At 40.6% G+C, this 22,866-nt stretch overlaps 1 protein-coding gene across 2 annotated transcripts in view; it reads left to right on the top strand.

Moving 5' to 3' along the window:
• The window catches only part of CTDSP2 (CTD small phosphatase 2), a 65,275-nt gene that overhangs the window by 37,129 nt on the left and 5,280 nt on the right, over positions 1-22,866 (top strand). The window contains exons 2-6 of one of the 2 annotated variants that reach the window (XM_060762816.2): positions 13,044-13,195; positions 15,295-15,333; positions 17,196-17,297; positions 19,767-19,823; positions 21,642-21,734. In XM_060762816.2, coding sequence (XP_060618799.1) covers positions 13,044-13,195; positions 15,295-15,333; positions 17,196-17,297; positions 19,767-19,823; positions 21,642-21,734 — 443 coding nt within the window. The remainder of the gene's footprint in view (positions 1-13,043; positions 13,196-15,294; positions 15,334-17,195; positions 17,298-19,766; positions 19,824-21,641; positions 21,735-22,866) is intronic. The other variant, XM_060762817.2, reaches the window with a different exon arrangement.

Below are 22,866 nucleotides of genomic sequence, written 5' to 3'. Positions count from 1 at the left end.
ACAGTTGTGATACTAGTAGCTACTTTGGAGCCTACCTTGGAACTGCAACTGTAATTAATTAGTTCTTCACAATAATATTCCAGACTTTGCTTCCTATGGCAGAACATAGGACTATCGAGATGCCTTTTGGACTACATTGACTACCAATCCTTACTTTTGGTTCCATAGGCTAGTGCCGATGGGAACTGCAGTCTCACAACATCTGGAGACCTTGTGGCATGAGGATTTTTTTTTTTTGGATCGGTGCAGTTCTAGAGGAAATGAGGAGAGATTAAATTTGGTTTGATAATTGGGTCACACACATTGCTTGATGTCCACTGTTTGAGTTCAAGGGTTGGTATAGCAGAATAAGAAACCATTGTTCCACCTATTGCTTGCAGTTGTTTGGAGCTGTTTGTTAGTTTTGCTAGTGACTTTCTCTTGTTTCCTTTCAAGGGGTAGTTGAACCAAGAAGTTCTAATTTATAGAAAAGGAAGCTATTATTTACATCAGAATACAAGAAAGTCGCTTTTTAAGACTATTACTCCCAGAATCCCCATCAGTTTTATTGGTCACATGAAGGACAATACAATCAAAGTACTCCTAAAAGATGACCTCCAGCTTCCATTTAAAAACTTCTATAGCTGTGATTCCCAACCCTTTTTTGACCAGGGATCACTCTCCAACATTAGTACCAAAAGGGTTACGAATCAGTTTTTGGTCAATTTTAGATTCGGTTTGAGGTGCTGATTCAGAAAATTGCATTGAATAGATCATATCAGCTCTAGTTTCTGATACAGAACATGGTCAGCAATAGGGAAGTAGTGGAAGGTGGCGTGAAAGGAGTGGAAATAAAATAAAGAGGAAGGAGGCTTGCGAACCAGATTTTCGTCCTTGTGGTCCACTGATGGTCTGTGGCCCACAGGGTACGAACCGCTGCTCTATAAAATAAAGACTTTTCACTATATGGCAACATATTCCAATGCTCAACAGATCTTTCCATCAGGAAGTTCTTCCTAATGTTTAGATGGAATCTCTTTTCCTGTCTCTTGAATTCATTGCTTCGTGCCCTAATTTCTGGAGCAACAGAAAACAATTTTGTTCCCTCTTCAATATGGCATGCTTTCAAATATTTAAATACAGCTATCATGTCCCCTCTTAACCTTCTCTTCTCCAGGCTAAACATATCCAGATCTATGGGAGATAACCATATCCAGCTCTGAGCCTTCTACAGCAGAGCCACATTATACAATGGGAGCAGTGTTTGGTCTAAAGTTTGGTCCCACTTTAGGACAATGACATTTGTATTTTTTCCTCAGTGTGTCAGGGACCAACACGCTATATCTATGTCTATTGGCTATAGTTTTCTTTTCCAAGAAGTGGCAGCAAACAGTACAAGAACAGCATCAGACCAGGGGCTGTCCTTTCAGGTAGTGTATTTCTCTCAACTCTGGCAAAATTTCAGAGCTCTCCAGCAATGGATTCAATCCCTTTAGCAAGCTTCAGTGCCCAGGATTCTGTACAATGAAGCCATGACCATTAAAATGGCATCAGGGTGTAATTGTACACTTCCCAGACTATAATAGCGTCCGATAGTTGTGTAACAGGGATACTCCTATAGTCATTGCAGGCAGCCATTTACTGTGACAAGATTGATTGTCCAGAAATGTTGAGGGCATCTCATAATGGGTGAATCCAGCTCTCAATTAGTCAGTTGTGCAACTACTTTTTGTCTTGTGTGTTTGCTGTGCAATGGGGCAGCATTACCAAGATCTCCCTAATTCTTGCATTCAGATACATTTCGAACTTTTCTGGTTTGGGATACATTAACAGCATACTGTGTGTGTTAATTTGTGTTAAATATATTAGCTTGGGGATGGGAGGAAAATAAAAAAGGGGAAAAGGAAGACTTCTTTCAAGAGCTGGAGCAAAACAAGATTATTTGTTATATTTTGAGGGCAACCACTTGGAAGCAAAAAGTGCCTACGGCAAGGCAGCGTGCATCCCGTCCAACAAGTTTGACCATCTCTTTCATTAATTAAAATTATATGTTAATTGCACACACGTAAAACCATTAGATTTGCATCTTCAGACCATTCATATATTTCCAAGTTGGCTGCTGGTGCTGAACAGATTGCTCACCCTGAATCAAACTTTAAACACAATTTATGATCTCACTTGCCTGCCAGCAGCTTTTCAGTTCAAAACTGCTGTTTTTCCTTGCTAGCATTGAAGAATGGAGCATTGCACCCCATTCCTTACTGCTTTGCTTCCTACATTTGTCCTGCTTGGTTTCATAGTAATGCAAATTCAAATTGTGGAGCAGATTTTAGACAGCTTTTGGCCAGTTAGCCTCAACTTGGTGCCAGTTTTCCTTCTCCTGTTTCAGTGGAAATGTATTGGACTACCACTCCTTTCAGGCAGTGGCCATAATGGCTTGAGATAAAAGGAGTTGTGTTGCCCACACACCTAGTTATGTCCTGTTTTAAGCCGACTTATGAGAAGAAACATTTAAAAATAGAAATTGGCCTCTTGTAATAGAATTGTTTTTGGAACTGTAGTGGAAAAGTTGAGTTCAGTCTAACTTAGAGAGTAATTCGTACTTTCTCAAGACAATTTAGATTTTCAGGGCTTTATTATTAGTAATAGTAACAGTTTTATTTGTATCCTGTCTTCACTTCTGCACAACCCCAAGTTGTTTGGTCATTGTCTCCCCAAAGCCCTTTAAAAAGTGAAAACCAAGGACTTGAATTCAGAAATGGTAAATTGCAAATCCCTTAAAAGATAAACATTCAATGTATTAAAAAAGAAGAAATTTTCACTTCTTTCTAGTTGTTGTTATGTGTGTTCAGTTCAATTTAGTTTGACTTACAGTGGCCCTCTCATGGGGTTTTATGGACAGGATATATTCAAAGGCAGACACTCTGCAGTTGAGAGAGTAGGACTTCCTCACGGCTACCAAGTGGGCTTCTGTGGCTGAATGGGGAATTGAACTATGGGCTTTGAAATGCAGTCTAAACTGCATTGTGAAACCGCATTATATGGCAGTGTAGATGGGGCTACAGTTCTGTTTCTCAAATATGTGTTTGATAAGATGCCAGTGGTTTAGAAATAAAGCATATCTTTTGAGGATTAAGGAGAATTGTTGGGTTGTAGTGGAAACCCACTGGTTGACCTTGACCACTCTCAGCTTCACAGGAAATCAAGACAGATCTCTTCTGAACAGGTCTTTCCAGAAAAATCCTGTGGTAGGATTGTTGTTAAGTCAAATTGAATTGAAGACACATAACATGACAAGAGCAAATATACAACCAAAGAGATACAAGGCTCACTGAATAAAAGTTGTGAAGATACAAGGCTCACTAGATAAAAGTTAGGAAGCCACTCCAATTTTGTACTTTTGATCCCAGCATTGGCCGTAACACAGCAGAGAAGCATGTGGGACTATTCTGGGCTGGCAGGATGGGCTATGGCACCGTATGCTTCCTGAATCGTGGAAACAGGAAACTGGGAGCAGTCAAGGAGACCATTTCCTCCTCCCCACCTAGTAACTGTTGGCTCCTTCTCAGAGAGATTTCCCTTCTCCCCTCCTTAAGAAGTAATGCTCCATACCCAAAGAGCTGGGAAAGATTTCAGTTTTGGGATTATAGCTCCAGGGGTGTCATGCATAGCATGCTGTCTGGGGGATTCTGTAATCTCCAAAGCCAAACATTTTTTCCAAGCTCTTTTGCTACAATTGTCAAAGGAGTTGTCCTCTATGCTGAATGTCTAGGATGGATGGAATAGCCAGCTAGAAAAACTGTACTGCTGTGCTTTCCTCTAGAGAGAGAATTAGATACAGTGGAATTATTATTTTTGGAATTTATTGGCAAATGTGAAAGAAACCATGGAGCACTTCTCTTTTGGACATTGAATTCGCCACCATGAGAACCTTGGGTTATCCTCCCCCCCCCCCCCCCGCTTTAAAATCTTATGGATAGGAAAATACACACTTTTAAGATTTCTAGGCAACAACTTGCAAAATCTTGGGTATGTGATTCGCTGGGTGACTTTTTAAAATTGTTTGTGCCATTTTTATCTCACTCTCCTTCTGTGGTGGGTTGACCAAGCAAGGTGAAATCCTACAAATGTTTGGGGGCAACAACTCAAATTAGTGCAATGACAGTCCATTGCAGACATTGGGTATTGCAGTTCAACAACATCTCAGGCCAGACAATTCCCATCCTGTTCCATCTGTTCAAAGCAGATATGGGATGCATCATTTGGTCCTGCATTTCCTTAATCTATTCATGCCCTGCTTCCTACCAGAAAAAAAGGGAATTTCAAGTGGTGGGAAAGAATTCAGAGAACCTCCTAGAGAGACACCGCTTCCATGTGGGCCTGATAATCCTCATGAGACATAGTTAGTAATTGTTAAGGTCAAGCCAGCCATTTTTTCCATAATGCTTTGAAAATGCAGTTAAATTGCAAAATTTGTGAAGAGACCGGATTCATCTATACTGTAGAACAGTGGTTCTCAACCTGTGGGTCCCCAGGTGTTTTGGCCTACAACTCCCAGAAATCCCAGCCACTTTACCAGCTCTTAGGATTTCTGGGAGTTGAAGGCCAAAATATCTGGGGACCCACAGGTTGAGAACTACTGCTGTAGAAGTAATGCAGTTTGAGACCATTTAACTGCCACCACTCAGTGCTATGAATCATGGGAAGTGGAGTTTTATTAGGTCTTTATCCCTCTCTGCCAAAGAGCCTGGATTCTCACCAAACTACAACTCCCATGATTCCGTAACATTGAGCCATGGCAGTTAAGGTGGTATCAGACTTCATTAATTCTATGCCATTTCTCTCTTTTTGCCCTTCTCTGGTAGACAGTAGCAAAAGAAATTCTGAAAAATATGGAATGGGGGAGGGATCTTTTTGCATACATGCAAATGTTCTTTATCCATAGAGCTTTTAAAACGGATTGCTTGGGGCATACACACTTCAGTGTACCTGGACACAGATACTTATAATAAATCCAGCCAAATACTATCCTCCACTTTTCATGTTGTCCTTGTGAGACATACAAAACCACCGTCAGCGTCTAGGTTTCCCGGCTTTGTGCTGTTCTGAATCCTGTAGGGTGAGTCTTAGATCTGGAGTGGGTGGTGAATGGGGACCGGAAGTCTGGTTCTCCCAAGCCTTTGGTTTGAACTTGGCTCTGGGGCCCCTGCTGCCTTGCCTGTTGCCTGTATTTGCAGCAGATGTAACTCAGCTGCTCCTGACAGCTGGCCGGGAGAGGCAAGGGCATCATGGAGTGGGAAGGAGGGGAGAGGAAGGAGGAGGAAGGGAAGACATTCCTTCCATACTTTGCTCCAGCGCTCAGCTAATGAGTTCCATTGCTGCAGCCTTCCTTTTTAGACTCTGGGGGCTGAGGAGACATCACCCCAAAGCCAGAAATACAAATGAAAGGAATGCCTGCTGTGCAGAGGAAGAAAGAGGAAAACACATGGTTTGGCTCAGCCTTCCCCAGCCTTGATCTTCCCAGATGTGTTGCTTTGGAATGGCTCTCTCTCCTGAACATACAACTGTGTTGGCTGGGGATGATGGGAGTTAAACTCTGACTCTGTGACAGGATGCTGAATCTCTGTTGGACATTTTATTCATTCAGAGGAGGGTGTGATGCTTCTGTAAGAGATTTACTAATGGCAAAGGTGGGAAAGAGTCTTCAGGTTCCAAAAACAGAGCAGGAGGTCTTTGTTTTCTACATCAGGATGGGAGGCAGAAGCGGAGCTTAGTCTAGAGTGACCTACATTGGTAGGTTTAAAATGCATGCGCGCGCACGCACACACAAATTCTAATTTCCCACCACCACTGCCAGCATGTGTTAAATTCTGAGCCTGGGAAAGTGGCTTTCATCACCACGATTCCAAGAATATCCAAGCCCATATGCTAAGTTGTAGTTTAAAAAACACAGTCAGTCCTCCATAGCCCTGGAAGCATCTCTCTACAACTTTAAAACATTTTTTTTTAATATTCTCAAAGGAAATCTTGATTTTGCCATTATATATAAGGAACACTTTTTTTTACTATGTCATTGTATATAATGGAATGTGAGCATCTATAGATTTTGTTATCCATATGAAGTCATGGAACCAAACTCCAGCAGATACCAAGGACCCACTATAGCATGTTTTATTTACAAAGCAAGAGTGCCTACTCAGTTCACTTCACAAAAGGTGGAAGATGAAGGCCTCCCTCACCTGACTTCATCTCCCATCTTTTCCCAGCCAGCCAGCATTGTAAAACCCTTGAAATTTCTGACAGTGCAAACAATATGTTTATCATTAACCAAAGCTAGTTCCAAAAGGGGAATGCCTATGCCCTCAGATGAGCAGTGTCTGTTGTTCATTCTCTCTCTCTCTCTCTCTCTCTCTCTCTCTCTGGATGTTCTGCACTGCCCTTGGGAAGGAGCTGAGGCATTAGTTTGTGGACAAGTTGTTCTGGTTTTGAGCATTTGTCATCCTAGGATTAAGGATGTTGAAGAGAGAGCAAGGAGGAGGACTATTATCCACATGGTATAAGGACATAGTGTCACTTTCTTTCTAGGTAGCAGAAAACTATTTCCTTCAGTAGTTTTCTGTGTACAGAAAGCTGTTGGTATAAGATAGCATTTCAAACCATCTGAAGTGATAGAATTGACCATTCTGTCACATATGTAGAGATGAGGCCAAAATCCAGAAGTGTGGCTTAAGTTCTAGACTTGCTAGTTCACACATTGAACCCTTCATGGATTAATGTGGTCTGTGCATGCTTTACATGGATGAATATACCTAAAGATCTTTCAGTGATAGGGATGCATGAGGAGTTAAGTCCGATCTGATTTCCATCTTGGCCAAAATCTGTTGCGATTTCCTATGGATTTTTGTCACTTCTATGGGCAACATATGTTTAGAAGTTTCTGTATCAGCCAGATTATGGTGGTTCATATTTAGAAGTGCATATTTTGTGAGAAAGTACAGTATATTCAAAAATACATTTATAAATATATTTTACAAAAAAGAGTAGAGATTAATGGAGACTCATCATGATTTGAGCATTGGATTTTGATTTTGGAGAACAGGATTCAAATACCTCCTTGGCCATGGAAGACTATGGGCAAGCCACACTCGCTCAGCCTCGGAGGAAGGCAAAGGCAATCCTTTCTCTGAACAAGTCTTGCCACAAAAGCCCCACAGTAGGGTTGGCTACTTTAGAGTTGCCATAGAGTGGAAACAACATGATGCCATACAACAACTAAAAAAGAGATTGATGAAGAAATGGAATGAAACTGAGAAGAATAAATACTCGGTGAAATATTGTGGAGTGGAAACAGTTTATTGCTCTGTTCATTGAAAAATCTTAGTCCTTGTAACGTGGTTCAAAGACTATTCCTTGAGCTGTGTCTCTTTCCTGGATGGGACCTGAATGCAGAATTGTTTTTCATCAAGTTGAGACTGGACAATTTGTTCTGCCAAAGCAGATCTGTGTGTGGGCATCAAGGAATCATTCCCAGGCTCATAAGATGGAAGTAAAAAGATGGAGGCCCTTGGGTGAAACTTCTCTTCTCCCACCTCTTCCTTCTCACCACCAGATATCCTGGTGTCTCCTTGCCAGCTGTCATGAACAGCTGAGTAAACTTCTGCTTCAAATATCAGTCTAAGGAGGGTGTAGGAACCTCTTATAGTTTTTTTCTTCCTAATGAGTTTTGCATTTCTAAAAAGTATGACGTTTCTCTTATCGCATGAGTGGAAATTGTGTGGTGAAGTTAGTGTTCCACTTGAGGAGTATGAGGTTGCTGGGAATTGCAGTTCAGTATTAGGAAGGTTAGCATTTCTAGCTTTTCCTTGTCATTTTGTGCATTTGTTGATGCCATTTCAGGGCTTATGGGTGTTTTGGTGATCAGAGGAGGCAAAAGGATTGCCCAATTGAAAATGATTGTGTGGAAAAGAGAATTTCTGCAGGTACCACTTTTCATTCAACCAGATAATATGCAACATTTGATGAAATCCCTACTTTTGCACAACATGTGCTGAAATCCCTACTTTTGCACAACATGTGAAATCCCTACTTTTGCACTACTCTGGCAAACCTATATGTAAGGGATTTTGTCATCCTATTCTTGAATATTAACTATCTATACGAGAGAATGAATGGTCCCACTTGATTTTTTGTATTCCCAGACCCTCAGTTTATCAGGACCTCTCTGGCAGTTCCTAGAGAGGTTGTTGAAAAAACGCTAAAGGAAAGTTTCCAGTAGAATCTGCGGCAAAACGTGCGAAACGTGGCTGCTCAGACTTTTAGCTTCTCTGTTCCATCCCTCCTCTTTCTCTTGTCTCAAATATTAACATGTTATGACAACTGAGCACATTTGGTCCTCACTGGGCTCTTTTGGAAGGTTGCCCCCTAATTATTTTTAAACACTTGATGCCACATTGGTATTCTCCCAAGGCAGAGGATAGCTTCCTAGTGTACATTAGTGGTGCCATGTGGGTCACAAAAATGTTGCTGACAGTTTGAATACAGGAAATTAGTGCCCATGTATTACAACTAGTGCCCAGAGCTAGGGAGGGGAAGGGAAGAAGATTCTGATCTTTGCTTTTCAAGTCAAATGGTACTTTATACTGAGGGTTTCTCACGTATTTGCCATGGATCCCCAACTAACATGTGCCCACTTAATGGAGGATGTCATATAGGCTTGTTTGGGCTTCATATTGCACTGTATGAAAGCACTATAACTCCTTTGATACTTAAAACAATTTTCCAGAGCTTGGAAAGGATACTGTAAAAGGTAGTGTGTTTGTTATAGCAGTGAGTAATGTCCATTCTTAGTTATCCATTTTGAGTATCTTTCCTTAAGGGGAGAATTAAAAATCAGCCCCTGCAAAAATAGTATGTTTCTCAGCACAAACCTATTTAATTGTAAATGCATCTCTTTCATATCAGCAGATCTCAGGGTTTCAGTAAAAAGGAAAATATAATCTAGGCAATTTAAGTCTAGCAACCCTTTTCTGTACTGAATATGCAGACCAGTGAGTTACAATGTGATTGTTGTCCTTCCTTCCTTCCTTTACAAGTCATCTCATTTTGGATTTTCCAACAAGCTTGTGAGAAAAAGCCCTAAACGGTTTCAACCCAGCTTACCTGTCTGACTGTATGTCCCTCTATGATCCACTTCAGAGGCTAACATAGTTGGGGGAGGCCCTGCTCTCAGTCCCACCCCCCCTTACAGGCGCAACTGGTGGGGATGAGAGACAGGGCCTTCTGAGTGGTTGCCCCTCTATGGAACTCCCTCCTCAGTGAAATTAGAATGGCTCCCTCCCTCATGTCATTCAGGAAAAAAACTAAAAACGTGGCTCTGGGATCAGACCTTTGGTCAGTAATGGGAGCAGTGCAGTAAGAGACTATAATTATCCTAGTGACAACTCAGTCTGGCCTTGGAATATGATCTGGATCATGTGATTTTAATTGATGCTTTAATGTTATGTTTTGATTGATTTGGTTTTCATGCTTCTATTTATTTACCAATGTATTTCTATATGTGGCATCGAATTGTTGCCTTTGTAAGGCCACCTTGAGCCCCCTTCGGAGTTGAGAAAGGCAGGATATAAGTATGATAAATAAATAAATATAAATAAAATAAATAAATAGCAGAGTTCCACCATAATCTGTCTGAGAACTCTCAGGTTCAATTGTAAAATTGTGGTCAGATGGAAAAAATCCTTCTGAGTGAACATTGCAAAGATAAAATGTGTCTTTGCTGGGAATACTGGGGTAGAGAAAGAGGTGTCTTCAGTGGGCTCCTTGTGAAATCCTCCCAGTTTCCTCCAATGGAGACCTCACTATGATTTCCTGTCTCATCTTGGTTGTTTATCTCCCTCACTGTTCCCTTTGTAGTGAAATCAAATAGGCTGCCACTGCCACAGTCAAATGCATGCCATATCTGTGCATCCCGTCCTCCACGGTTAGCAGATCCCTGCAGGGTGTGTTTGTGTGTAACCCAATTTTAACCTTACTTTAAGGGTGGAGACAGTAAGACAACAGTGCAAAATTGTGGTCTATTTGTAAGCTTACATTGCCACCTGATGGCTTATCCTAAGCACTGCAGTGAGATCCACCACCACCCACATACTTCATGCAATATTATTTTATCAGGCTGCTGGTGTCACATTAACAAAAATGTAATCTTTCTTCATTGTTCATGGCTGACTTGTGGAACACCACCCTCCACAATTACATGTCTTTATGGATAATACATGTATTACTAGAGAAAGCAGGGGCTTTCATTTTTAGACCATTGTGATTGCAAACCTATTCTACGCCCCTTGTGTGCAGATTGGAGGATGGAACTGGGAAAGCATGACTTTTTAAATGCTAAATATTTAATTGCTTAGAAAAGAATCTCATTCACATTGTTGGAACTTTAGTTATGTAAAGCCACTAACAAAACATAAGAATAAACTTATGAAATAATAAGCAATAAATAGAACAAGCATCCCACAACAATAGAAACAAAGTTCTGAACAAATCTGGCAAAAAAATCCACAGTGATTGGTTTGCCTTAGGGTTGCTATTAGTCAGAAACAGCTTGAAGGCACACAACAATAGACTGCTTTGGTGACACTAAGAGCATGAACGGAAAGCAGGTTATATACTCTGGCCTCAGGGGGATGGAGATACAGAGAGCAATTCCAGTGTTTGTGATGCCATTCCTGCTCTGAAGGATTGAAGGAGTTGGGATGCTTAGAAATGGAGTTTGACAGCACAGCTCAAGATGGACTATTTAGCTTTAAACCAGAAATTACAATTTCTATATATAAACTCTTAAATGCTTTTGAAACTTATGTTAACTGTCTCATTTGATGGATGCATAATCAGCATTGGCAAAGAAGAAAAAACTGCTTAAAACCAATGCCTATCGCACCTGCTACGGATCTCACATTTGAAGCCATCTGTGCTGATACCCCTCTCCTGCCTCTTTTCCTCTTTCACCTTCTTTTTTTAGCTATTTCTCTCTGATTCCATCCTGCAGTCAATATCTCTCTTAGGTCTGTAGTGTGTACTCATTTTACAATTGTATTATCCATTTATTTTTTTTACCAAGTTTTTCTAAACTCAGTTTTCTCAGATGTCAGCAAACACTATTAGATACTGCTCAATAAACTGCATAAATTGTATCAGGCCATTTTTTCTGTATTACATAGACTAAATTTACATGTCATACCAAGTCATAATGTAAGTTGTGGAAATCTGTTAACATACGAGTTTGTTGGGCAGCCACAAAAGGCAATCTAAACCATGGTTTGTTGTTTGCTTACAAAATCTGTCTTGCTTAAACTGTAACTTGCCATAGTGTTTGAAGTTGCAACCATGGCTTATTTCGCCATTGTCCACCTTGAAATAAAATACACTGGAAAAAGAAGGGAAGCAACCCAGAAATGAGGAGGGGAAACTAGGATTCCTTTGCTTCTTTGGTTTACAGTTTTCAGATTAAGCAACATATCAGAGTTGACATGAATCACGTAACATGTGAATGCACTCATGGTTTTTCTCTCTACAGATGGCACAATCTGGCTTTTACCTCAACACAAGATCTTTGTGTTTGTAGCCCAGAGTACATATTGCTTTACCAACTGGTTTGTACTGGCAAAAGAGCTCAGGGAACATTAGTGACTTGTAGGTGCAAATAAGGAAGAACAAAGATAGCTAAGCTGTACCCACTGGGTTCAGGGCAAGTAGAGCAAATGATCATGGGACCCATGTTGTTTTGTGCCTTCAAGTGATTTCCAACTTATGTAACAGTAAGAAGTTTAGAGGGGGACTTCCCCTTTTCCCCAAACAAGCAAGGAAATGAAGTATATTGCTGTTGTTTTCTGTGAGTGATTCTTGGAATATTTGCTTTAAATCAGAGTGTGGAATATGTGGCTGTCCAGATCTATTTGGACTATAGCTTTCATGAGACTTAGCTATTAGTAAAGGACGGATGAAAGACCATCCTTGTTTAAATAAACACTACAAGTCTGGCCTGGGAATTTCAAAACTGGCCCGAGGCTATGGATAGCTGTTCCTAAGTGAAAGCTGACAGCTCTGCAGGTCAGAGCTCCTGGGATAGTTACTAAAATAGGAGGCAAGGAACCTAGTGCTGGATGTTCCTCGGGTAGCAGATCCATTGTTGATCAGGCAACAGCAGGTAATCCTTGTCTCTACTAGACCTGGCCAAACCAGATGGTGTTGGCAGTGTTATGATAATTGCTCCCTGCCAATTGTAAGGATGATATTGAATATCTTAATCTCATTCAGGAAATATATTTGGGCCTGGGTCCAGTAATGTCCATAGAAGCAAAATGTTATGTAACTGTGGATACATTTGAGGAAAAAGTGTGTGTGTGAAACTTGGGAGGGCTACTATTTTGAATCTTAAGAATTGCATGATATTTAATAATGGTGTCTTGTGTATCAGACTTCTGTGGCATCATTTTTAAGTCTGCTATAGCAAAATTTCCACATAGAGTTCTGGAAAACTTACATGGTCATATTTAGCTGCATGCCATAAGGTTCCAAATACCAGTTTGTTAAAAGGAAGTCTTCTGAAATTATGGAAGGCTTGTGCTTGTAAGAAGATGTGATATTAGGCCTGGCATAATAAAATCGCTCCTTATAAATAGCAGATCAATATATGGTGTCCATAAATACAGGTAAATTATCTCCTGCTTAAAAGCCCTATTCCAGACCAGTGGCAAAAGCAACTCGTGTGTAAGTAAAATAGTCAAGCGTTAGGTAGAGCAGTTGACACACAGAAAATGAAATATGCATCTATCTAAATGGCATAGTTTCAAGAGAATGAATGTGCACTTAGAGTCTTGTGCGTATCGTTGTGTGCTTCAAATAGGATCAGTGAATGAGTTCGCTTCTGCTTCCAGTGCCAACTACTACTTGAACTGCTTGTCAAGAAGATGTGTAGTTAGACAAAACCTCTCCCCCATGTCTTTGCTCTGTGCGAGTATAACAGGTCTCATGAAGGTTTCCCTTGTTGTTTGTTGCATTTTCAGTCTTGGTGTCCAAATCTTCCCCAAAGAAGCCTCGTGGCCGGAACATCTTCAAGGCTCTCTTCTGTTGCCTCAGAGCACAGGATGTTGGCCAGCCAGCCCTTGGCAGCGGAGAACATGGATCACCGAAGGAGGAGACCAACACCATTGCCAAGGTAAGTGGCCACTGATGCTGTGATCCAGGGAGTCATAACAGGCAGAATTAGTCGAGCCTGAGCTCTTTCCTGCAAATCCTTTCTTTCTTCCAGCAATCCATATTTATATCCCATAGGATATAAAATCTCTCATAAGTCTAGCCACTGAATTGTCTCTCTTTCTCTCTCTCTCTCTCTGTATGAGCATCTGTATGTATAACTTTCTCTTGCTTGTGTTTTTCCCCATCTGCATCTAACTGCCTTAATAGCAAGCAAGTAGACCCCCTGCTGATCAGTGTTCATAATAACCTTTGCTAGTCTTTTTACATCTAAATGGCTCCTTCTCGTTCTATTAAGAATTGCCTTCAGCACAAACATACTGATTTGGATTGGAAACGACAATTTCCAGAGCTGTTTCACACATTACCAAAAGGGTTACCATTTAGAAAACAAGACGAAAACCACATGTAGAGCAGTGGCTGTACATTTATGTATTTTCCTGTTGGCAGCTGGACTGGCAATTCATGACTAATTATGATGCATTTGACTATATAGGGTGAAATGCAAACATCTATCCATGTTCTAGAATAAGCTTGTTTTCTATCCAACTACGTAATTGGAAATAAAGCTTCCTACAGTTACTGTTAATTTTTATCAGCACTTGGAAAAGCTACATTTTGGGCTACAATTCTGAGAATCCCTCGGTCATTAGGTATGCTGCACAGGAATTTTTTGAAGTCCTAGGAAGTAACTTTTGACTTTGTGTCTATATAGTTTCATCTCTGTTTTAAATACAGCCAGCCCTCAACTTTCATAGGAGTTAGCGGTGCAGGATCCTCACAAAAAGTGGAAAACCCACAGAAAGGCAAGACAGACAGACAGATAGATAATACTTACCTGGGAAGCATTTTCTATCCTTCATCATGATTCTGTAGTCAACATAGGAGGAAGTTGATGATAGATTCATGCAGGAAGACCTAGAAATTAGGCCTGGGTAACAACGGAAAAAATTGTTTCTAAAATCGATTTGTATTTGGGGGGTTTTTTTGTTTCGATATTTAAAATAATTACAAAATTTTCCTTTAAAAAAGTTCGATATTTACGAAATTTCGTAAATGGTAAAAAATTAACGAATCGATTTCCGAAACAATAATGAATCGATTCGTTAATGGCGGACGCAACTGCGAAATACGCTAAAAAACCTCCAAAACCTTCTGAAGCTTCCCTCTCCCTCTGTTGTTGACTGTTGGTGTGATATTATAATTTTTTTTCACTAATTAAACCATAAAACTGGCCCAGACATGCGGAAATAATAACGAAACGACCTCAAAACAATAACGAAATGAATACAATATCGAAATACGAAGCATTTACAAAACGTTTTTGAAAATTCGTTTTTTTAAATAATTGCTCCAGAATGGTTCGTTATCATTTTGTAATTGGAAAAATTAACGAATTATTAACGAATTACGAATTAACAAAACGAAACCGCCCAGCCCTACTAGAAATGTCTAGAGAAGTGTTCTCCCTAGGCATTTTATGGTCAACTTCCAATGGAAATTGAGCGTAGAATTGCTCAAATCTGCTAAATTTTAACCCATAAATGTATAGGGATGACTGTTCATATCTGTGAATGTGCCCCTTGCCTATAGAAAAAGGAAACAAGTTTGAGGTTTTGCAATAAAAGTGACTCTCATTGCATATAGAGTGCAATTCCCTTCACCGCGGCATTTTTCTGGCTATCTCCATATCCTTTGAATTCAGAAGCAGGGCTCCCATAGAGACCTGCATCAGGGAACCTCTTTCTTTAAAAACTGGAAACAGTCCCCATTTTTCATGCAGTAATATTGTCAGTCCAGGCTTTTGAAGCTGTTCCACTCTGAACGTTTTCCATACCCTGTCTGCTTAGTCATTTACTTGTTGAATTCTCACCATTCTTCCAACATTGAATAAACTCTCAGAGCACAAAATACATCATATGTGAAGCAGCTCTTGAAATTCACCTCATTATAATGTGCTGGGAGATGCAAAGGCTGGCTGAGATCCTCAATGGTAGCATTGTAGTCTCGCCTTCTTTCATGATACCTACACCTGTGCTCTCCTCTTTTTCCTCCTTTTAGTCTGATCTGTTGCAGTGTCTTCAGTACCAGTTTTACCAGGTATGTTTTTGCTCAAAACATCTGTGCCTCTTCTTTAATGAGGACTGTGTTTACCCTGTACATGTGTGCACATACACTTAGAACCCAGTATCCATGGAGGATACATTTCCTGGCTAGACTGTGGTTATGTGAAAACATGGATATGACAATGCCATTAAATTACCTTACATTTGGTCTCAGCATACTATAGAATCATGTTGAATGCCCTGGAGCAGAGGTGTCAAATTTGTGGCCCTCCAGATGTTTGGGATTCTAACTCCAGGAAGACCTCACCAGCTTGTCCAGTGGGCAGGAATTCTGGGAGCTGAAGTCCAAAACACCTGGAGAACCACGAGGTTGACACCACTGCCCTAGAAATTCCTAGAATTATGTTGAAGGACTAACTCATTCCTCTAGGAAACCCCTAGAGATTTGTAGATGAATATGTTAATACTTTAATATAACTCTATGGTATGGTAACTTCCAAGGGAAGCATTCCATAGAGCAGTGGTTCTCAACCTGTGGGTCCCCAGGTGTTTTGGCCTACAACTCCCAGAAATCCCAGCCAGTTTACCAGCTGTTAGGATTTCTGGGAGTTGAAGGTCAAAACATCTGGGGACACACAGGTTGAGCACCACTGCCATAGAGTCATTTGGAGGGCCTCGGACCATTTCCCCCTGGGCACAATAAGTGATACCATGGATATATTCCATGGATATGGCTTCTGCAGTTATAAATCTCTTACTTTATGCATGCATTTCTTCACTAAGAATAACTCATACTAAGTTTCTTCCATCATAATAAGTGTAATCAACAATGTATACATAATCCTCTTTGTGCATGAGAGAGTGAGACTATGACTGCTTGTGTTTAAGTATATGAGCAAGAGATGCAAATAATCATTCACTTATTAAGCAAATTTCTCTCACTGCCCTGTTGAAACGGGGTGCATGACACACCTACATACTGCAGCCAACACACTAATATGTCGTGACACTCAGTTTGGAAAATTATGTGCTAAAGCAGGCATGGGCAAACTTTGGCCCTCCAGGTGTTTTTGACACCAACTCCCACAATTCCTAACAGCCAGTAGGGAAGTGGGAACACTTTTCTGGAGTTACTCCCAGGAGTTGTGGGAGTTGGGGTTCAAAACACCTGGAGGAGCGAAGTTTGCCCATGCCTGTGCTAAAGTGCATCTGTTCCAGTCTTTAATGAAGCTTGCAAATGCTGATTTATTATCAGTAAATGCTTGATTTTTCTACCTAGAGCCATAGAATCATAGAGTTGGAAGAGACCACATGGGCCATCCGGTCCAACCCCCTGCCAAGAAGCAGGAAAATCATATTCAAAGCACCCCTGACAGATGGCCATCCAGCCTCTGCTTAAAAGCCTCTGAAGAAAGACCTATCTTAGGAATAATTCTTCCATTTCCCCATTTTTTCATATTTATCTGTTTTCCCGCACTTTCACCATAATGTGCTCAAGTTAGGGAATAGCAAAAGTAGTAATACAAGAAAATAAAGTAAAATTAAATATCACAGAGATAAAATGCACAGTTCAAAAAGAACATCGGCATGTACTTCCATAGAAACAATCAATTAAATTACAATGTATTTATAAATCAGCTTATGGATTGTTTATCCTGGGGGGATTACTGAGAAGGGGACAGAACAGCTTTTTCTCCGTGTAGTAGTTTTGTCCTCTCTTGTCCTTTTCTACACAAAAGATGGACAAGCTGTTCAAACTAAGCTCATTTCAAACAATTGAATGTTATATTTCCGTAGTTCTTGAAGCTTGTTAAATATACCTCTAGCAACATGGTGCACAGTGGTGTGCTGTACCAAAATTTGCAACAGTAGTAAAAGCTTTCCCCCCTCTTCTAGATTCCTGGGACGTGCCTTCTCCCTGACGTGACTCAACAAGACCAGGGCCGGATCTGCGTGGTGATTGATCTGGATGAGACCTTAGTACATAGCTCCTTCAAGGTGAATCTCCTGCTCTCCTTGGGGTGGTGGGGTGATGATGGGGACAGTGATATAGTAATACAGGGGAATGAAGTTTGTCATTGTGTGCTCTCAAGTCATTCCTAACTAATGGCAACTTTAATGTGAATCTATCATGGGGGTTTCTTAGCAGAATTTGTTTAAAGGGGTTTTCCTTTGCCTACTTATGAGGTGGAGAGAGTGTGTCTTTTTCCAAGATCACCCAGTGGGTTTCCATGACTGAACAGGGATTTGAACTCTGGTCTCCAGAGTCATAATTTTAAATCCCGCCAATTTAATCTGTGTATGTCATTATGATACTGTTAGTTCTGTTTACGTTTTTTTTTTATATTTTGTCATTATGCATTATGTGTTATGTTTTTATTTTTGCTTGATTTTATATTTAAAATATAAAGTCCTTTTGAAGAGGGGGCAGGATATAAATAAAGATTATTATTTGATACACAACAAGATTAGTACACAGCAAACAAGATTGCTATGCTGGCTTTGGTATTTGATCACATGTCGGACACTTCCCAAGTGTCTAGGATGGTATGATGAATTGGCAAATAATGTGTGCAGATCCAAGTAGGGTGGCCTTTTGCAGCTGATAGATAGTAACTTTGTCAGCACCAATTGTTTTTAAGTGCAGATGATGATGATGGTGGTGGTTATTATTATTATTGTAGTTTAGTTCTCAAACATTATGCCACATTCCCAAAATGAAGGTATTGATCCCAAATTAAAATGAAGATATTGCTCCACCATATGAAATTTTCCTTCAGTTCTTCCATTTCTAGCATTGCAGAGAGTGAGATGCTGAAATCATTCATTCCAATAATCTTATATTTCCTGTGTTCACTTCCCTTGATGACTTTGCCTGCCTCTTTTCTTTGTGTGCCTAAACTTTTCTAAATCCCCAGCTGGCATTTAAAGTTAACTGCATGGTTAGAGGTTTGGAGACTGAAGGAGTATTTCATTGGATGCAGCAGATTTTTCCTTGCTAGAGTCAACACCCTCATTTTGCCCCCTTTGTAGTCACATGCGCAAGGAATATGCTGGCAGTGGGAACAGAGAAGGAAATGTGGAAGGATGAGATAGTGGGACTATGCTTCACAGAGATGGTGTAGTTTTAAAACATTGGACTTAATCGAAATGATAGTCCCAGTTAGAGGCCTACTGAATTGTTGGGAACTCAGTAAATCTGCATTTATAGAAGTTCTGTTGAGGCAGTGAGTCTCCTCTTGAGTGGGTCTAACAGTAGAATCAGACATTAGATTCCACATTTTGTGACAGTTCTGTCTGCTCTTGTCTCCAGCGCGTTTCTCAATTTAATGGAGGCATCTTTCCGCTAAATATGATAATGTTTGGTGATTCCCCTTTTTCTCCTGCAGCCCCTTCACAGGATTAAATTCTGTTTTGTGTTTGGATGGAAGTATCTCTCAGATCAACTTCAGGGGGGATTCAGGGATAAAGGAGAAATAATTAAAAACCACTCAAATCCACTAATGGATGTTTTCTGTTAGTAGCGTTGTTTGTAAATCTGGAGCATTCCATGTTATAAAATCTTGTGAGGCAGCAGGAAAATACCATTTACTGAGGCTAGTTCTGCACCCTCTGTATCTTAGCAAAGATACAATAAGGGGAGAGGATTGGGAAAGGATTTGTTTGATGTAGAGCATCTTCAGAGCTTAGCATGTGAATCTCCCAGAAAGCAGTAAAAGCTTTGTGGGTGATGACTACACAGAGACTGGAGTCATGTGAGTTGGGGAAAAGGACCTAAGCAATCTCCGAACCCTAAATTTACTCATCTCAAAGGAGCTTGAGGGTGAACTGTGTATATTGGTTGTAGCACAAAATAGAAGAATGATGATAATAATTATAATACACCAGCCATCACGATTGTGGAAAAGAAAAACGTTTGAATTATTGATGTCGCCATACCAGGTGACAGTTGCACTGAGGAAAAACTCAGCCGTTATCAGGACCTCAAAATAATAATAATAATAATAATAATAATAATAATAATAATATCTTCCCGATCTCCCCAAGGGGAGACTCAGGGCAGATGCTGAGTCTTTGAAGAATCTACTCCCATTATTTGGATAAATTATCTCTGGTTCTACCTCACCCAAGAATAGAAATACCATCTGTGGGTCTATGTAGCCCCATCCCTGGGCTCTCTACTGTTTCTGGGAGTGGACAAGGATCCCTGTTTATTCATGACAGCTTTCAATTCTATTTTCACATCAGATTTTCTATGTTTGGAAGATGGCTTTGAGCCCCTTTTGTCTCCATCAAACATTTTCACACAGATTGTGCCATATAATGTTAGTTTAAGAAAAAACAGAGTAAGTTAGGTGAGCGGATTTCCAATGATGTACAGAGATTGGGGTGGACACAGAGGCAAGGGGAAGTACTGCATAGCAAAAGCACCCAAAATTAACATATTGTTTTTAATCCATTGTTCAGCCCATCAACAATGCCGACTTCATAGTGCCTGTTGAAATAGAGGGAACGACCCATCAGGTAAGCTCATGGTGTGGGAGCTGTGGCTGGCTTTTTCACTTCTTTGCCAAGTATCTGTTCTGGAAATAGTTGGCAAATTTGTTTGATTGGCCAGGAAGATATCTCTCACTCAGGTGCTGCAAAGAAGATGCAGAAGACTATTGCATGAAGGCTTCAGCCTGGTTCAAGTAATCCAGGATAGGCTGTTACCAGGCAGTACGGCCTATTCTTGATTACTTGTTTCAGGAGGCAGCCCCTTGTCACATTGATACCAGAAGAAATGACGTGGACCAACTGTTCTCCTTCAGGAAGAAGAAATATATCATATATCCAAGTGACGGATGTCAAGAGAACTCCTGAGGAATGTTGAGGAACACCCAATTGGCTTTACACCATTCACTGCAATGTCTGTACCAGCTATTAACACACAGTTCTGGAATTACTCTCATTAAAATGAACAATGATTAACTGAGCCATATGAAGGAGGCATTCTTTTATTTGAAGCTGCAGTATTTTACTTCACTCTGGTTAAAAGACTGGTGGACATGTTGAGAGTGTCTTTTAAAAGCACTAGGAGCTAGGTTGCTGTCTACTGTAATAAACAGAATGCTAATACTGAAGGAGAGCAGGAAGCTGGTGGAACTTTCCCCAAAGAGTCTAGAAGCCAAACTTCTAATTTGAACGTGAAGCCAGAAAAGGAGGAAATCTTAATAGGACCAAAGACTAAGGACCTCATCACACTAGAGAATTAATCCACTTGCAGAATTCTGGGGTTTGTAGTTTAGGGAGGAGGTTTTAACAGCCTCACTAAACTACAAACACCAGAATTCTGCAGGAGGCAGAACCTGGATTTTAAGTGGATTCATTCTCTAGTATGTATAGTCAAAGACCCAATCATGTTCTCTCTTTTGACCCCTTTGGGGAGCCTCCTTCGCAGATGATACATAACAGATTCTGAAATGAAAGTCCAGTAGTATCACATTTACTTCTGCATACTGAAGCAATTCCCAAAATTGAAATGTTGTGATGCTCCTGAGCATTTGACTGGAATTATATGTTACACTCATAAACACTGTGTTCTTCTGAAGTTTTCTCATTACCCTGTGTTTTTGTTCTCCAACAAACCCAAATCATGATGGATTTTTTTTCCATGTCAGGAGCGACTTGAGAAACTGCAAGTCACTTCTGGTGTAAGAGAATTGGCCGTTGTTACCCAGGGGATGCCCAGATGTTTTACCCAGGGGATGCCCAGATGTAGGAGGCTTCTCTCATGTCCCCGCATGAGAAGCTGGAGCTGATAAGACAGGAGCTCACCCTGCTTCTTGGATTCGAACCCCCAATCTGTCAGTCCATAGTCCTGCAAGCACAAGGGCACCACCGGGGGCTCCTATCATGATGGCTGGAAAACCAGTGATTCTCCAAATGTAGTTTAACTACAACTCCCATCATACCTGACAATTGGCTCTGCTGGGTGTGGCTAATGGGAACTGAAATCCAGCAAAATTTGGGGGAGGACACAAACTCCTTAGATCTGCTTCAACCCAAAGTTTGCTGGGCAGTAACACCAATGCGTGCTTCCCCTGCCAATCCCAGTCACCCCAAAGAATGAAGGAAACAACTTGATTTTGGCAGTGTTGGAGAAAAGCAATAGGCTGAAAAGGAACTATGCTTTGCTTACTCACCCATTGCTTCTCCTATACCAATGTGCAGTACTGTTGCATGCTCTGGCAAATGACTTCAAATTCACATTTCTTTAGTTGTATATTCTGCCTGTGAGTTTGGTTGTAGATATAAGTTTTCTTGTCATGTCATTCTCTGACCTCCGATGCTAACTCCTAGGTCTATGTGCTGAAGAGGCCATTTGTCGATGAGTTCCTGAGGCGGATGGGGGAGCTGTTTGAGTGCGTGCTCTTCACTGCCAGCTTGGCTAAGGTGAGAGGAAAAATAAAAAATGTCAGGGTGGGAGGGCATCTTGCTGCTTCCAGCTACTTAGAATTGCAGGCTGTAGTTCTAACCTTATATGTTGGCAGCTTTTGCCCTAGCTATCCTGTAAAGGGCATTACTAGATCTTCAGGCCTATGTATTCAGGATTAAAAATAAATCTCTGCGCCAAGAAGTACTAACAATTGTGCAAAATTGACATTTTTATTCACACTTGCTTGCCTTGGGTAACTTATTTCCCTTTTCCTACTTATATGGATGGATGAGCACTATTTTTAATTGAGTGTTGCTTGTTATTTTATATGTCTGTATGTTTTATTCAGTTGTATTCCTAAATTGTTTACATATTATGTTCTGTTTTTACGCACTTTGTGCTGCTTGTAAACCACCCCAAGTCGCTCCAGAGAGTTGTTGGCGGGATACAAGAATAAAGTTATTAATATTATTATGAGGCAATATGCAAACCATTGAAATTTTCCATAAATGACCAGTGAATGTCCTTTCACCTCTGAAATTCCTTTCATGCCATGAGAAGACAACTTACACAGGGTTGAAAGCTACCTTGATCCGTCTCCCCAGTTAGCTGTGGGCTGACAACTGACTTCAAATTGTTACCTCATTGTAACAACAGTAGTGATGGCTGAAATTTCTTGGTGGCCATTGGGGTTGTTGCTGATGTTGCCATAAAAATTGACAGTAATTCTGGCATCTGTCTTAGGATGCAGAAGATCCCATTTCCCACATCACAGAGCAACATTGCTTCCCACAACATATTAACCTGCTGACTAGCTCCCCTTCCTGCATCTCCTTCCCTTTTAAATGGAAAGGATAAAAAAAGACAGTAGATTTAGGACTTTTGCTAAATGTCGGTTTAGATTCTTTTGGTGTGGTGGCAGCAGTTACAGCAACAGGGATATGATGCCTGTGAGGTTTGGTGTTGCACATCCCTAGTATAAGGGCATCATTGATATATAATTATGTCTTCCCTCCAAATCCATAAAGCTTTGTGACTTATTTGTGATTTTTTAAAAAATCCATGCCAGGTATCAGCTACTTCATTCACAATGTGATTACAAATGAATGAATTTGACAGACTCCTGGCCTTTTGATTTCTCCCTGTTAA

This window comes from Anolis sagrei, chromosome 2 (assembly GCF_037176765.1).
Source record: "Anolis sagrei isolate rAnoSag1 chromosome 2, rAnoSag1.mat, whole genome shotgun sequence".
Classification (NCBI taxonomy): domain Eukaryota; kingdom Metazoa; phylum Chordata; class Lepidosauria; order Squamata; family Dactyloidae; genus Anolis; species Anolis sagrei.
This window is presented reverse-complemented; position numbering and strand designations above follow the sequence as displayed.